At 38.4% G+C, this 16,362-nt stretch overlaps 1 protein-coding gene across 6 annotated transcripts in view; it reads left to right on the top strand.

Annotated features, from left to right (window-relative positions):
- The window catches only part of scn8ab (sodium channel, voltage gated, type VIII, alpha subunit b), a 56,787-nt gene that overhangs the window by 14,882 nt on the left and 25,543 nt on the right, over positions 1-16,362 (top strand). For 2 of the 6 annotated variants that reach the window (XM_057337049.1, XM_057337054.1), the window contains exons 6-12: positions 1,694-1,785; positions 4,899-5,120; positions 8,310-8,373; positions 8,614-8,755; positions 9,061-9,267; positions 9,482-9,757; positions 15,978-16,304. In XM_057337049.1, coding sequence (XP_057193032.1) covers positions 1,694-1,785; positions 4,899-5,120; positions 8,310-8,373; positions 8,614-8,755; positions 9,061-9,267; positions 9,482-9,757; positions 15,978-16,304 — 1,330 coding nt within the window. Of the gene's footprint in view, positions 1-1,367; positions 1,460-1,693; positions 1,786-4,898; positions 5,121-8,309; positions 8,374-8,613; positions 8,756-9,060; positions 9,268-9,481; positions 9,758-15,977; positions 16,305-16,362 lie in introns of all 6 variants that reach the window. The other 4 variants (XM_057337052.1, XM_057337048.1, XM_057337051.1 and 1 more) reach the window with 3 other exon arrangements.

Raw genomic sequence — 16,362 nt, 5'->3', positions numbered from 1 at the left:
GACACATGACACTCTGTAGAGGTCTGTGAAGCGACTAAAATGTAAAGCTATTACAGCATTATGACCTCAACATGAACTTTGAACCCCAAGGTCATGCTTGCATAGAGGGGTGTGTGAGTGAGAGACGTGTTCTGCACAATGTCTTACAGGTCATGGATAGAAGTTCGCTGTTCAAAGATGTCTGTTCTTATCCCTGTTTATCATACCTCTCTTCCTTCTTTAGCTTTAATTCATCTGCATTTCATTCATTTTTTGAAGGACATACATTACCCACTTGTCCATATAACCAGCTTCTTGAGGGTGAAGTAATGAAATATTAGTTGATGTTTACATAATTGTATATGCAGTGTCTATTATAAGTAAGCCATTCATAGGCTGCTTTCTTCAAAAACACCGTACCGTACATGCCGTACCGGCCATCACAACATAACAACTTAAGCAGTGTTAGGAAAACCTGTATGAAAAATACATTATTTTTACAACTCTGGTACGAACTCCACCTTTAAAGATTTTTAATGGCAACCTTGCCCTACAATGTTAAACTATTAGAAAAAATATTGTTGTTCAAGAAATGACATACATTAGAATTAGACAACAAATCTAAACCAACTTTTATCTTGTAGTTGGCTAATCGGGTGATCATTTTTTGATCATTTCTTTTGGCAAAAATAATGTTCATACATGATGAATATTAATTTTAACATTCAAGAAATGTTCAGGTTTCAATACAAGTGTGGCATTTCTATGGGACACGACGCCACACACTGTCCAAAAGCATTACCACAAGAATTCATACTGTACATATTTACACAAGAGTAGGTGATCTTGTCTGTGTGAATATATTGCTCTTTTAATGTCTTGAAAAACAAAGTAAACGTCAAAACTTTTACATAATACATGCAAGAATACCAGAAAAGGACTGTTTACTTAACACAAAGCCAAGAATTATATATGTTGCCTAGAATGCCTAGAATACAGAGTCCTGTACACTTAATATAATATAACTTAATATAATTTAAACGCAAACCGCGCTTGACATTGGAATGCACATTTGGAACATTTGGAATGCCTTGGCCATAGACTTCCATTATAAATGTTTGCTTGTTTGACAAACTGGAGAGTTGAAAAATATTGGCTGTGGTGATCAACAATGCACCACACATGCCTTTGATCAAGCTTAACATGCTTTGACATTCCTTCAATGCATTTTATTTGGAGATGAGAATTTCCTTTCTCTTTACCATCCTTCATTTCGAAGCGATAAGCCTCCTCTTCCCTCACTGCACTTCCATCCTAAATCTAGTCTCATCTTTCTCTCATCTTCTCTCTCTTTATCTCTGGTAACTGTGTTGCGATCCATTCTGCAGGTATATTACAGAGTTTGTAAACCTAGGCAATGTGTCAGCTCTGCGCACATTCAGGGTGCTGAGGGCTTTGAAAACTGTTGCTGTGATCCCAGGTAAGTCCAGCATCCTCAGGGCCAACAGAGGGCGCCGTCCGCTGTCTCTTTTCATGCTCCTGTCTTTTCCTTCCTCCTCTGTTCGTTTCTTCTCCCGTTAGACGGGCTTTTGCGTGACGTCTTCCTCCCAGTTCAGTGGTGGTGATGGTGGCAGTGTCGTGTCGTACGTGCTGTGGTGTTGTGTGTGTGTTGTGTCATGGTGTTTGTTCTGTGTGTGATCCTCCCTTGTTGCAGATATGTTACAGAGTTTGTGGACCTGGGGAATGTATCAGCCCTGAGAACCTTCAGGGTTCTACGAGCTCTCAAAACTATTTCTGTCATACCAGGTGAGAACGCGTTTAAACACGAAGGCTGAGCTGCTTCCCACGCCGATGCAAAGTATTATTACCAGTATTATTACTACTGTTTTTGTTTTTCTCTTTTTATTATTGACTTGCTGTATTTTTCGAGAGGATGCTGCAGGAACAATACTTTTTATTTTATGTTCGATTTATGTTTTAATATCCAAACGATCAAAAATGGTAACGATACATTTTTGATAGGCTTTGCAGTCTGCAGTCAAATCATTGATGTCGGATAAATCAGATGTCTCCTTTAGTAGCTTGAAAGTAAAATGTTTTATTTAATGTCATTTTAGACTTTTTTTGTGAAAATATTTTGAAATATAGCCTATCCAGCTAAAACCATCTCGGTTGGAACATTCCTGACCTTGGTCAGGGGTCTTAGTGGGCAAAAAATATATGCTAGACTTACTTAAAGTGGTCTGGTTTGTTGCTGGTATTAAATGCAGTTCCCCACCAGCTAGTCATCCATGTTATAGTCATAATGATCAAACCGAGTATTGTTTTTCAAAGCAGTTACGGCTGCTTAAGCAGAATGCAGGTCTTATAACAGCTAACACATGCTAAAAAACATAAATGATGTTTTACATGTCATGTCCAGCCTCAGCGTAGCTTACCATAGCATAGAACAGATCTGTCGATTTTGTTGTGTTGAGTTTAAGCTGCATTCCATTATAATAAGCAGAAAACAAAACTCAACCTAATTACATCATCAAGGCAACAGTGACATTTATATGTGCATTTCATAGTCATAGAATGTATCACAATCTGTCTGATAAGGAACGTCTCATTAGAGTTTCTTTTAAAGAAGCTGATGTGATGTGTCATAAAGCAAAGGGTTGTGGGTAGCGTATTCACTGAGACTGCCAAGCCTAGTTTGACACATTTCTGCTGCATGATGCTTTTGGAGACACCTGCTTTTTTCAGTTCGTCTTTCTATTATTCTACTTTTTGTATATTTCTGTTGTTACCAAGTGGCTTTCTTCGAATTTCTGCATCCTTTACACACATGTAGATATACATTTTTTCCTTTTTTTGTAAAATTACTGTTATTTTTAAGGACTCGGAGTGGAAAGTAAAAAAGACACGTCAGAGTAAGACAAGATCTTTGTGAGTATGTGTTTGTTACGGTTATGGAAACCAAACATTAGGAACAGGTGTGTCATTTAAAGACATTGTGAAACGTGCACACAGTCATATCCAAGGACATAAAACACAACAAAACACATTTGGTGTAGTAAAATTCTTATTATTCTCTACTGTGTAACATTTCAGTATTTAGATAACTGAATGACTTATTCAGTCACATGATATCTCTCGGCTGTCAAGACATTAGCTGGGAAATAAAGATGGGGTTACATGTTCTCTGGGAGTTAACGATTGGTTAAATAGACATTGACACCATAATGATAAAGCAATGATGATGTTGCTGCCTTCAGCCTTGGCGTTTAAATGACCTGCATGACCTTCCTCCCCCTGCCTGTCCTTTCCTCTTCCTCTCTCTGTGTTGGCTCTCTGCATACTGTTTGTGTATGGCGCCGCTCTCTATAAGCACCGTCTGTTTTGCTGATATGTGTTCAGTATTCTATGTGTGTTGATCTTTTAAAGAGTTCTCATCTTATCTCTTCAAGGTTACAACCTGTCCCTATAAAGCACTTTATAAAAAAATACATTTTTCACTTTAGAAAACTTTGTAAGATAAATTTTGTTATAGACTAAATCCGGTTCATTATGTTTCTATCATTAACACATCACACACCAAAAAGACATACAATTATTAAAGAGTATTTATGTCATTTTCAATATCGAAATGGTCTAAAAAAATGACTTTCGCTGGGTTTTCACAGGCAGGGTCACATATACAGATACAGAAGACTTGTGTACACTTGTGCTTTTGGCAATAATAATTATTTTCTAAGTGATTTATGGTGTAAAAAAGCTGTCATAGGTATAGAATAGAATAAAAAAATTGCAGAGCTTTACACATCTCTAGGGGTCAAATTAATATAAAGACTTGGATGGGCTTTTCAACCTGGACAGTAAGGAAATAATTTCATTACCCTTAGCAAATGCATAGTAGCAACCTATATCAGCATAGCAACTGCCAAATAACACCCTAGCAACCATCCAACAATACCTAGGCAACCACCCAGAACACCCTACTATAGCACTGTGAGAGCAAGTTTTGCACATGCAAGCACACTCACTTTCATTCAAATTCAGATTCGCTTATAGGACTAGGTGTTATAATCCCACTATTTCAGCACAGTTGAATTGCCCAATAGGACATTTCCCACGCCTTATGCATGACAGGGGGAAGCAGTCAAGAATATGAATAGAGGAAAAGAGGTCTGAGGTTTCACTGGGTTCGTCGGGAAGGCATCCTCTGTGTTTGAGGGATAAATGATTATAGAAATACATAGCATATTACACAATGAACTGTCATAAAATATAATACAACATACTTTAATGTTCACATTGTTAATCATTTTGGTGTATCTGAATCATACTGTATGTACAGTATTTCACTTATTAAGAGGGAGGCAAGTTTGTGTGCAATTACCATGACGAGATGGGAGAACCTTTAAACTGTATGTTCAATGTCTTGTAGTGTGAAGGTTTTATATAAGAAAACTTCTTATTTTTCATGTGTATATATGAAAGAAATTTTTTTTTACTGTAAAAAAACATTTTTACTGTATATTAGACTATATGTTTATATTATTAGTTACTGTACACACTCTAAAAATGCTTGGTTGTTCTTAACCAGTGGTTGGGTCAACTGTTGAGTGAAATTAAATTTCGATATTTGACCCAATCCTGGGTTGAAAACAAATAAAATAGGACCAAATGAAAATGTTACAAAATTGTAATGAGATTTTTTGGAAATGGGGGGACATTTACAGTACAATGTATAATGTAAAAGGGTGGAATGTTTATTTGATCATATAGGCTATATACATTTTGTGTGTGGTATGTGTGTTCACAAATTCTTTAAATTGCCCGGTGTGTGTGTCGCTACACAGGTATGAGTCACATAAAATAATTTTTGGCAGACTGTATATTTCTCGTTGTGTCTGTTTCCTACTTTTTCATAGGGCTAAAAACCATTGTGGGCGCTCTGATCCAGTCAGTGAAGAAGCTGTCAGATGTGATGATTCTGACAGTGTTCTGTCTGAGTGTGTTTGCACTCATCGGCCTGCAGCTGTTTATGGGTAATCTTCGGCATAAGTGCGTCATCTGGCCAATCAACCAAACAGAAACCTTCCTGGCTAATGGCAGCAGGGGCTTTGACTTCAATGAATACATCATGAATGAAAGTAAGATAACAAATCTCGTACTGCTAAGGGTAGCTTGGAACAAATTTATGAAACACCCAATACCCTTTTATCAACCATTTTGCAAGATGTAAACAACACTGGTCAAGAAATACTTCATGTTTCAGTTTTTAATTTCACAAGTCTTAATGTCCGTTTGGCATTTTTATTATTTGACATTCATAAAAGAAAAAATGTCTAAGCCAAATAAAAATTCCTAGTTTTGTTAAAAGAATCGTGATACTTCTTCCATAAGTGTGTTAAACTGACATGTAACAATCTACTGATTTTAGCGCTCGTCATTGGCAAGTACACACACCACGCAAGCACATTACTGGGATGTGGTGTTTTCTATGACGGATTTTAATGAGACTGAGCACAAACGATGTGATATTTGAGATGTCTAAAATAAAACTAACTCATTTATCTGTCGATCACTTGAGACATGGATCATTTCAAGTCTGTTCCCAACAAGAACGAATGAAAGGCGAATGCTTTTCGTGTTTTATTTGTGTTGTGAACATTAGGGAAAAGTGTCATTAATACACTCTAAAGGCATAATGAGAATGTAATAACACAAGCCCTTTCATTTAGCTTTTATGTGTAACACTATATAAATAAAATATCTACTATCTACTTCAGAGTACTAATCAAAAACAAAGCTTCTCTATAGGCTTTGTCTCTTTTTAAACGATGATCACAACCAAATCTGCAGACATGTATCATTTTAAGACTATTTTAACACATTTACATTTGTGCACAAGTTTAGTATGCTGACAGATTATAAATTAGTGATCCAACAAATTAGGGATACACCGATACAATTTTTTAAAGACCGAATAAGAGTACCAATGTTTTTTTTCTGGTACTCGCTGATACCGACGCCTGTACTGATGCCTGTACCTTTTCACAACACAATGAGACTAATAAAAATAGATTAGCTTCATAATTACAAACAACCCCTTAAACACAATATGAAAAAAGTCAGTTCTGTCACATGAGGTATCGGTCTTTGGTATCATTGCAGTACGAGTACTAGTACATGAGCTTAGTATCGGGCCAAATACCGATACTGGTATTGGTGCATCCCTACTACAAATGGCCACCTTGGAATTATAAGGTTCTATCCGCATTCTGAACAGTTTCGAGATTCAAAGTTTTTGCATTCTATATCAAAAATCATATGGGGAACAAGCCTATTTCATACATGAAAAAGACAGAAACCCTAAATGTATTCTAAATGTACAGTATCAAAATCCTCTCAAATTTGTAAATGGGGACTTTTGGAACAGGTCAAATGCAGATAGAACCTTCTAGAACCTTTAGAAAATTCTAAAAAATCACTTTCTGCTTAGAATTGAAAGGTTATATCTTGCGAAACATTAATTAAAGCAATACATTTTAAGCAACACAAACAGTTTACTTATCATTTGTTTTAAAACCTAAAATTAGTGTTGTAATTGTCACGAGGCATTGAGCAAATACTAACGCACAGCGAGGAAGAAAATTCACATAAACATTTATTAATAAATCCAATATGAAGAAGCATCCACACACAGGGGTAACATAAACATTTACCAGCAATGAACTTAGACAAACAGGGAGTATGTAAAACAAGGCTAATGAGGGAGTGAAAGGTGATGCCAGGCAAGGCATGACCTCGTGCTGAAGGGATCCAACTGAGGAGGAAGGGGAGGGATTCAGGAGGGGACGAGACAACACCAGGGGGCCAACTGATAGAGGTGGAGTGGGTGGAAGAGGAACCCAGGGCGGTGACGTAGAGCCGCAGAGCCAGGGTGATGCAGCGAATCCCGAGGGCCAAGGCAGAGCAGATGGCTCAGGTTGCCATGGTGGTGATGGTGATCCAAAAGGCTGTGATGGAGCGACAGAGGACCAAGGTGGAGCTGGAAGGAGGGAGGGGCCCAATGCAGCCAGGATGGAGGGACAAGGCGAAACCAGGGGAGTGTAGTCCCAAGGCTAATGTGGCTACGACTGACAAACACTCTTACAAATAAAGGTGCTTAAAAGGTTCTTCACAGTGATGCAATAGAAGAACCATTATCGGTTTAACAAAGAACCATTCAGTCAAAGGTTCTTTAAAGAACCATCTCTTTCTTACCCTTTTTATAATCTGAAGAACCTATTTTCACCACACCACAAAGAACCTTTTGTGAAACAAAAAAAGTTATTTGGATGTTAAAGGTTCTTTATGGAATCATTTAGACAAAAAAGGTTCTTCTATGGCATCGTAAAGCACCTTTATTTTTAAGAGTGAATGGGGGGATGAGGAAGCACGGTGGAGTTCAGGGCCATACACACCAAGTAGCGACTCCCAGCACCGGGAGCGCCATGGACAGGGGAACGACCTCCGTGGTTGTTTTAGGACAGTGCAGGGCAGACAGGAAATTCAGATGAAGGCGGAAGAAGAAAGGGCATATCCATATATAAATCGAATATTTTCTCTGAGACCAGCCTCAGCTCAACCTCAGCGGGGTCTCATGTTGCATCTTTTGCACGCTAAAGTTCATGTTTTAAATGTAGATGCACTGAGCACAATTACAAAAGGGCCAATGCTGTCACAACACGCTCTTTATCCAGGTGTCTATATGCCACAGTGAAAAAATAAGCAAAACAACTTTTCAGAATGCCGCAATTGCTATTGACATGCTTTTTATACTAAATGAAAATACTGTATTTTCTTCATTTTATTGAAAATAAATGCCTTTACAATCTGATACAGTATGTGTTGGTAAAAGAGTGAGTTCGGACTCGGGTCAAAAGTCACACCATGCACTTTATTTATTTCGGCTTTGGAGCAGATAGTTATACCATCATTATGTCTTGTGTATTCTAATCAGAGACTGGTAGGTGGAGTTAGTGTAAATTGCCTCCACCAACAAGGCAAGTAATTTAGCCACCCTGATAAAGACATGTTTCCCAGGCATCACCGGGGGCCGCCCTCCAGCCTGGAGCCCTGGGATTAAGTCCACGTAAACCCATGTGGTGATGCAGCCCTGGTTGTAACATCTATACGTCTATACACAGTGCAAAAATCTGAGATTATTCAGTCACCACCTGCATTTCAATTGAGCACTCAGTTCTGTAGACTGAGATTATATCAGGACAGAAAAAAACACTCTAAATGATGTCAGACATGCATTGGTGTTACACAAGTCTCTTTTCTTGTTTCAGCAAACTTCTACTTCCTGCCTGGCATGTTGGATGCTCTGCTATGTGGAAACAGCTCAGACTCAGGGTGAAGAGCACACACACAACTTTTTTCCATTATGAAACCATAATAAAGATTTTCATCGCACATAATTGCGAGTTTCACATACAATGAGTTCCAGCCCACTTGGAGAACTAAAACTATAACAATCAGGAAAAATGAATTTGTGTTTTCAAATACATGCTAACCCCTAAAAAATAATGCCACATTTGATGACTTGATAGAAAATACAAAACCCATTTTCAAATGTGTTGCGTGTGCACATAGGCGCTGTCCGGAGGGCTACATGTGCATGAAAGCTGGACGCAACCCAAACTATGGCTACACTAGCTTTGACTCCTTTGGCTGGGCTTTTCTTGCCCTCTTCCGACTCATGACACAAGACTTCTGGGAAAATTTGTACCAACTGGTGCGTACTCTTTTTTTAATTTTTAGTCATTTCAGTTCATTTTTGCTTTTTGCAAAGAATCAGTTGTTGTACAATGTAATGCAATCTTTTTGTAAGTATAGACAGAGCAGACAAGAGCAGAATGCTGTATTGTTGCCTTAATCAGCGATCGTGTCCTTATATTATCCATTGATTAAAGGTGTTATTTCACATTTTTTATTCAATTTTATGTTAAAATGTCCTAACTCTTGGTTCAATCAAATTACATGACTAGAATGACATAAACCAAAATAGTTTGGGATCTTAAACTTGTCTTGCTTTCTTAGACTCTACGAGCTGCAGGGAAAACGTACATGATCTTTTTTGTGCTGGTGATCTTCGTGGGTTCATTCTACCTTGTGAATCTGATCCTGGCTGTGGTGGCCATGGCTTATGAGGAGCAGAACCAGGCCACCATGGAGGAGGCTGAACAGAAGGAGGCGGAGTTTAAAGCCATGCTGGAGCAACTAAAAAAACAGCAAGAGGATGCACAAGTATGCACACCAATGCACAGTAAACGCACATATTCATATATCTCTATCCAAAGAAACAAAATAATCAAGTATGCATAAAATCAAGTATACAACCATGCACTCTGACTTATTAGTGGCAATGGGCACATTTATATTGGAGGTCCATATACTTTCATCCAGGTGATGTATTTTCACTGGTTTCTTATGTTGTCTCTCTCCTCTCCATTCTTGCTAGGCAAATGCTATGGCGACCTCAGCAGGTACAGTATCTGAGGATGCAGTAGAGGATGACGGGGGAGAGCATCTGTCCCGCAGTTCTTCTGAGGTGTCTAAGCTGAGCTCCAAAAGTGCCAAGGAGCGAAGGAACAGAAAGAAAAAGTGGCGGAAAGAACAGGAAGAAAAAGGTGACACCGAGAAGGTAGTGAAGTCAGAATCCGATGACGGCAGCAAGAGGAGCCGCTTTCGATTCCGAGACAACAGGCTTGGGCGGAAGGCCTCTATTATTAACCAGGTGAGAGAGTTAATAGTTAATACATAGCATTGGTTGATTTGATATAAGAGGTGTTGTTCCTTGCTGTCTTTAAAAAAGTAAATAAAACATATTTTTGTTATATTGATTGAAAGTCTGTAATGCTGAAAGCAATAGTTAAATGTTCAATGTGTCATTTTTAGGAGGATCTATTGACAGAAATGCAATATTATATACATAACTATGTCTTCAAAGACCTCACAAAATGAACCATTTTTTTTTATTACCTTAGAATTAGCTATTTCTATCTACATACACCCCTTCCCCTTAAATGGAATTCACCATGTTGTTTCTACAGTACAAACTGCTCTACAGAATGCGTTTCGCAGTGTCCTGTGTCAGCCACTGTAGTGCTTCGAAAGGGAGTGGCGAGCGGTGCAGCCGTTGGTTGCAATTTGTGACCTCACCACTAGATACCGCTAAATTTCATACACTGGACCTTTAAGGTGTTCTAAATTTTAATCTATATAATATATTAAAAAATTCCTGCATGTCAACCTATGTATCTGCATAACTCAGCCTTACAAAACCATATGTTCTGTTTCCTAAACAAGAATTGTGCTAAAAACACCTTACTTTGAGGTCAGCTATGCATGCACACGAGTTGGCAAGTGCCTTACAAGACGTCGTATAGAGCCCCGGCCCAGAGAATTGTCTTTATCTATTGACAATAGACAATTGGCTTTTTTCACTGGAAGGCGGTACTTTGTTAGGGCGACCTTATTGAGTGTTGCATTTCCCCCCTTTCATTGTTTAGTTTCGGTTTTAAAGTAAGAAACGACATTCAAACGTCACCAACAGGCAAATTGGTTTAATCATTTGTAAATATAATGTCATATATGTTATTAAAAGACATACTTATAATTAATTTTGTGTAATATTAAACTGCCCCTCTCAAAATGATTTGAAAATAACAACCCTTGGAATGTCGCGACTGGCCAGTCAGAATCAAGCATTCAAATGAGCCGTGTAATAACTAGTTATAATCCATCATGTGTTCCTTTGGAGACTCTCAGCTAATAGCATATCATATGACATTGACCATTCAGTTTAACATGAAATATGAAAAATATGGCAAATATCTGAGCATATCCACCTTATTTTTGAACGCGGAAGTAAACGATGTGACTTACTTCCTTTTTGTGTTGACACTTCCGTATTATTAGCCGGCCGGTGGAAAACAATGGAAGTGTGTCGCCGCAGGACGAAACACTATTAAAACAGTTCTGGTAAATATTTTTCACACCCGCGATATATTACACAGTGGGAGGATGAAGTGGCCTGATATATTATATGAAGATAATTCAAGTACTTCGTATTTTCTCTCGGAGTTGACGGGTCTTTGATGCACAACCATAAAAGCACAGAGATGTACCAGTAACGTTACATGCAGAGCAGGAAAGTCGGTCGGAATTTGTACATGAGTACATTTGTACATAAAAGCAGATGTGAACCCCAGTCAAAGTGTTGCAAACATTCTTGGATCCTTAAAAACTAATAACAGAAGAATGGAGATGGCTGGTTGCTATTGTATCGCGGGTCTCCACCGAGCTGCAGCACATCACTACTTTCTAAAAACAACAAAAACAAACCAATAACTGTCTGTTCTTATGTCTATTATAAATGTTGTTCATTCTCTCCCTTGCTTACGTCAACTTTATCACTATGCTATACGTCAACTAATCCTCCTAGTAACATGGCCTGGTAAACTAGGCTATTATTACCATTTAGTGTGTTGACAAAATGTTAAATGTGCTTTGGATAAAAAAGCGTTTGCTTTAGCCTAATGCGTTTTAAACTGCTAAATACATTTAAAAATGCTGACAGCTAAATTTCAACTGCTGCTAATTTAGTGTCACTCTTTCCGTATGTGCCTGAATTTGAATGTTTACTCATAAACATTATTAATAAAGTTGATTATTTATTAGTTATTGCAGGAAAGTAGGTAAATTATGCAGGAGAAAGGGCATCCAGTAGACATCCCATGTTTTGTAGACATTTTTTGAGTTTGTACCGACAATTATGGCAACCTCTAACTGCACACATTAAGATTGTACCTTTGGATTCCATAATAAATATTAACTAGCCAGTCAAAATAGCACACTAGTCTCACTCGCAATACGGCTGCCATTAGCTATAGTGGCTCACCGGAAGTCTAAACACAAACAACACAAAGATGGCGGTGCCCACATTTACGCCAAAAATAAGGTGGATAAAGGGAGGCAGTGGATAGGTGTTTATTTGGTAACCTTTACAATATCTCTAAATCTGCCGACGCTCTGAAAAGGTGTACCTCTGCTGCAGTCTCTGTTATGTTACAATAGCTAGCTGCTGTAACCTCTGATGCTTCCTGTTATGGCCCAGTTTAGCCCAGCCCACAAAATTGCTGTTCTCTGCTCTGCTCTGTGCAGTCACAGCCACTTTCCGCTGAGTCATTGCCATATCACCACGATAGTGATTAGACAAAGTGCTTCAGCCTTACACTAAAAGATCAGAGGAAGAGAAAGTGCTGTTGCCCATCTATCTATTGCTGTTATTCTTTCCATCTCATTCATTCATTAGTTCTGTTACGAAATTTAGCGGACTCCCTTATTTCTTACTGCCTTCATAGACAGCTGACTTTTAAGTCTAACCATCATGGATTTTTTTTAAGTAACCGATTTGGAATGCTTTATACAGACAACATCTCAACACGACACAACTACTACACTGTAAAAACTGAATTTTATGTTTTATTTCACTGATTTTTCATTTATTTTCGAAATGCATTAAAATGTTAAATAACAGAAATAATGCAAATTTACAAGTTCCGTGTAAAGTAACATTCAAAACATGTAATTTCGCATTTTTTCCGGCATCCCAGCTGCTGGAATATTACTGTTTATTTTTCTGCAGTGTTCTCTATATTTGGGAAAAATTCACTACATGTTAATGTGTTGCTTGGCTATAGGAACTAGACTGTTTTGCAGGATTTAAACAACACTGGTCTAGAAGCACTTCCGTATTCATTTTCACAAAATATAACCAACGTATTTGGTGAGTATTTAGAACTGAATCAAAATGTTGAACTATCATCTTTAAGACTTTTGTGAAAAAAATACTGAAACAAGAAGTGCTTGTGGACCAGTGCTGTGTACATCTTGCAGAATGGCCAAAACAAGCATGAAAATAAGCTAAAAAGCTTATAAAGATGTTTAGTTATCTTTAAAACAAATATAGATTTTTTTTAGTTTAGCCAGCCTCTAAAATATTTTGTTGTGTAGAAATTTTAAGTAGTGTGGAATATTGTTGTGGACACTATGGCAGCGTTAAAGTTAAAAATTCTGAGATTCACTGCACGATACTCAAATAATGGATTTTTAAATGTGCATATACAGTATATTTATGGATTGGCCTTCTCGGAATGGTATGATGCTGTCAGAGAATTTGGTGATAGAGATCTATTCATGACGTTTGTCAACTTTTTCTGATGCGACATCAGTGCTTTACAGAGTGCATTTAGTTATTCCAAAATGCAGTCAAGACCTGTGTTCAGATAAATGCTGAGATGTCTATGTTGTTGTAGAAAGACATAGGGTATGGCAGGAAAACTTTCACTGCCCCTGTGAATTATTTAACCACCCACTATAAATCTTTCATCTGATGAGAGCAGTAATATAGTGCTTAGACTGGAACTCACACTCATGGGTCCTATACCCCACCCTGTAAATTTTGCTCATATTAGCAACACTGCCTTTAATTGGAGGCCAATTTCATTATTTATTACAATGTGACCAGACATTCCCCCCGGCAGTGTTTTGTCCCCTGGTTACCAGTAGTTTAAAAGCCACTATCAGAGAATAACGCTATAAAATCTGCTTTAAAATGTTTGCCTTTGTGAGTGCAGCAAGGCAATGTCACCCGTTTACCAGATTAACCCTGTACTCCTCAGTGAGTGATCTGAGGAAAACAGTCCCTGCTGAGAATGCATTTAGGCCTCACTCAGCTGTACATAGTCTGCAGTGGTCAACCGCTGCATTACTGAGAAGTCTCTCAGCACCACAGAGAAAATGCCTGCGCTAGCAACCAGCATTCTGCATTATCAGTGAATTTGAGCAAACAGTTAGAACAGCAATATTAGTCGTTTTAACTTGCATCTCGGATCATCTGGGGATTTCAGTTGGAAAAAAGTATAACATACATTTTAGCCAGGAACAACTATTCTCCACAGCAATAGTTAATAGTTAAAACTAGATAAAAATCCTCTACTTTTACCTTTATGTAATTCCAAACCTGTGTACAGATATTTGCATTTATTTATTTGGTAACTCTTTACAATGATGTTGTATTTGTTAACAATAAATGCATTAGCTAACATGAACTAACAATTAGCATTATTTTTAAATTCCTTTATTAATCTTTGTTAACCTTTGTTAACATATGCCAATACAGTTGTTCATTTTAATTCATTGTGCAATGTTAAAGTTGCACCTGCTGATTTAAAAAATGTATTAGTAAATAGTGTCCTCGACTAAGGGTCGAATCAGAATTGTCACGTCTTGCCTATAATCGACTGATAGTCGAATCGCACGCGTGTGTGTGTGCGCGTGTGCGTGCACGTGAGGACGACACCAGGTGATTAGCAAAGTGCAGCGCAACATTGATGCGCCAAAAAAACATTCAAATTTTAATTTACAGAATATGTTTATAACCAGATTCAAGCACAGTGTGAAAAATACATGTTTAGGCAAAACGTCTGAAATGAACATATAGGCCTATTCAAAACACAAGCCACAAATAGCAAAATTAATGGACATTTTCTGAAACATTTTCTGAAACAAAATCACGTGCCACTTAGGCCTACTAGACCGGGGTCGCCTCAAAACTATTTTTAAAACTTGAATTATCTTTTACAAACGGGAACAAGCCTACAGCACGTTCAATACCAATGAACTACCAATAAAGTTACCTTATTTACCGCATGTTAAGGAGGAATGTATTAAAGCATCTTACCATTTAAACAGTCAAAAAGTCCGTTTCACCTTTTTTCCTGCACACTCTTTCTCCGTCCTCCTGACACGCCCGCTTGCTTTCAGTGCATGACAAGTTCCAGAAGTCTGTGCCTTGCTTGCCAGGCTATATGCTGTGATTTTGGTTTTATACTTGATTATTTTTTTTATCATGTAGCGCAAAGTTCAGTCTAAGTAACGAACTACGTGCATTTACAGACAAAGTGTTAATTCATATTTATATGCCCAAACATTCAGTAAGTGACAGTGACACATGTTTGGAAAGGGTATAAGGATAATGACAAGTTCCAGAAGTCTGCTCCATGCTTGCTATATGCTGTGATTTTGGTTTTGTACTTGATTTTTTTTATCATGCATCGCAAAGTTCAGTCTAAGTAACGAACTACGTGCATTTACAGACAAAGTGTTAATTCGCGTCTGTAAATTCATTTTTATGTGCCCAAACATTAAGTAAGTGACAGATGTTTGGAAACGGTGTACACATTAATTTGCGAGTCATCTGCGGGTGCGTGCGGAACCTGCTGCTTCTCTTTACCGGTCTCCCGAACCCCCAGTACAGAAGACGCGAAGAGACGCGATCCTGTGCTGGGTCATAGCCAGACCTCGCGCTCATATGCGCCGGTGTTTTCGGTACCCAACCCTAAAATGGCCCATTTCTTTACATCATAAATAATATTATTGGTGGCGCAGTCCGTGCCCGTCTGCTATGTATAATCATAATGGCATGATCCCCATTGCATAACACCTCTGCTAAGATTCGACTTCGACTGTGTGATTGGTAGTCGAATCAGGCTCATCCTATGGAAGCATCAAATCTTCGACTATTCGGGGTCACCGCTAGTAAATAGGTAGTTGACAACATTTAATAATTAGAAATGTAAAAAACAATGAAATGACAAAAAATAAAAAATACCAGGTGGTATTATCACCATGAACCCTTTCTATGAACATTTTTCGATTTTTCTGTTGTTTTGTAACGACTTACATTTCATTTTGGATCAAATATGTTTTCAACAATCAGTTAGCTTCTCTTAGTTATGAAATAAAAATACACCAGAATATCAGAAGTGACCTATAATTACATGTTAAATTATTTACTAAATGGCGTTGATCAGCAATTGTTGTTCTAGTAAAGGAGCCATTCGTTGATGTGTTGAGTTTATTTATAACATGAAACATTCTTCCTTTCGCAGTCCTTGTTGAGTATCCCTGGCTCGCCCTTCATGTCCCGTCGCAGCAGTATATTCAGCTTCAAGGGCTCAGAGAACGAATTCGCAGACGATGAGCACAGCACGGTCGAGGAGAGCGAAGACCGGCGCGGATCCCTTTTCGTCCCCTACAGACGCAGCAGCTATAGCGGCTACAGCCAAGGTTCCTCACGCATCAACCCGCTGGCGCCCCACCCTGGCTGCAAGAGAAACAGCACGGTCGATTGCAACGGTGTTGTGTCACTGATCGGGCCTGGGACTGGCCGCCTACTGCCTGAGGTGAAAATAGATAAGGCAGCTTCCGATGACAGTGTAAGGACGTCCACAGGGGGCAGGTTCAGAGTATAGGCATGACAAGAGTGGCCGATTA

The sequence above is a fragment of the Triplophysa rosa genome, linkage group LG7, assembly GCF_024868665.1.
Source record: "Triplophysa rosa linkage group LG7, Trosa_1v2, whole genome shotgun sequence".
NCBI lineage: Eukaryota > Metazoa > Chordata > Actinopteri > Cypriniformes > Nemacheilidae > Triplophysa > Triplophysa rosa.
The sequence above is the reverse complement of the archived record's forward strand: the minus strand, read 5'-3'. Positions and strand labels throughout refer to the sequence as shown.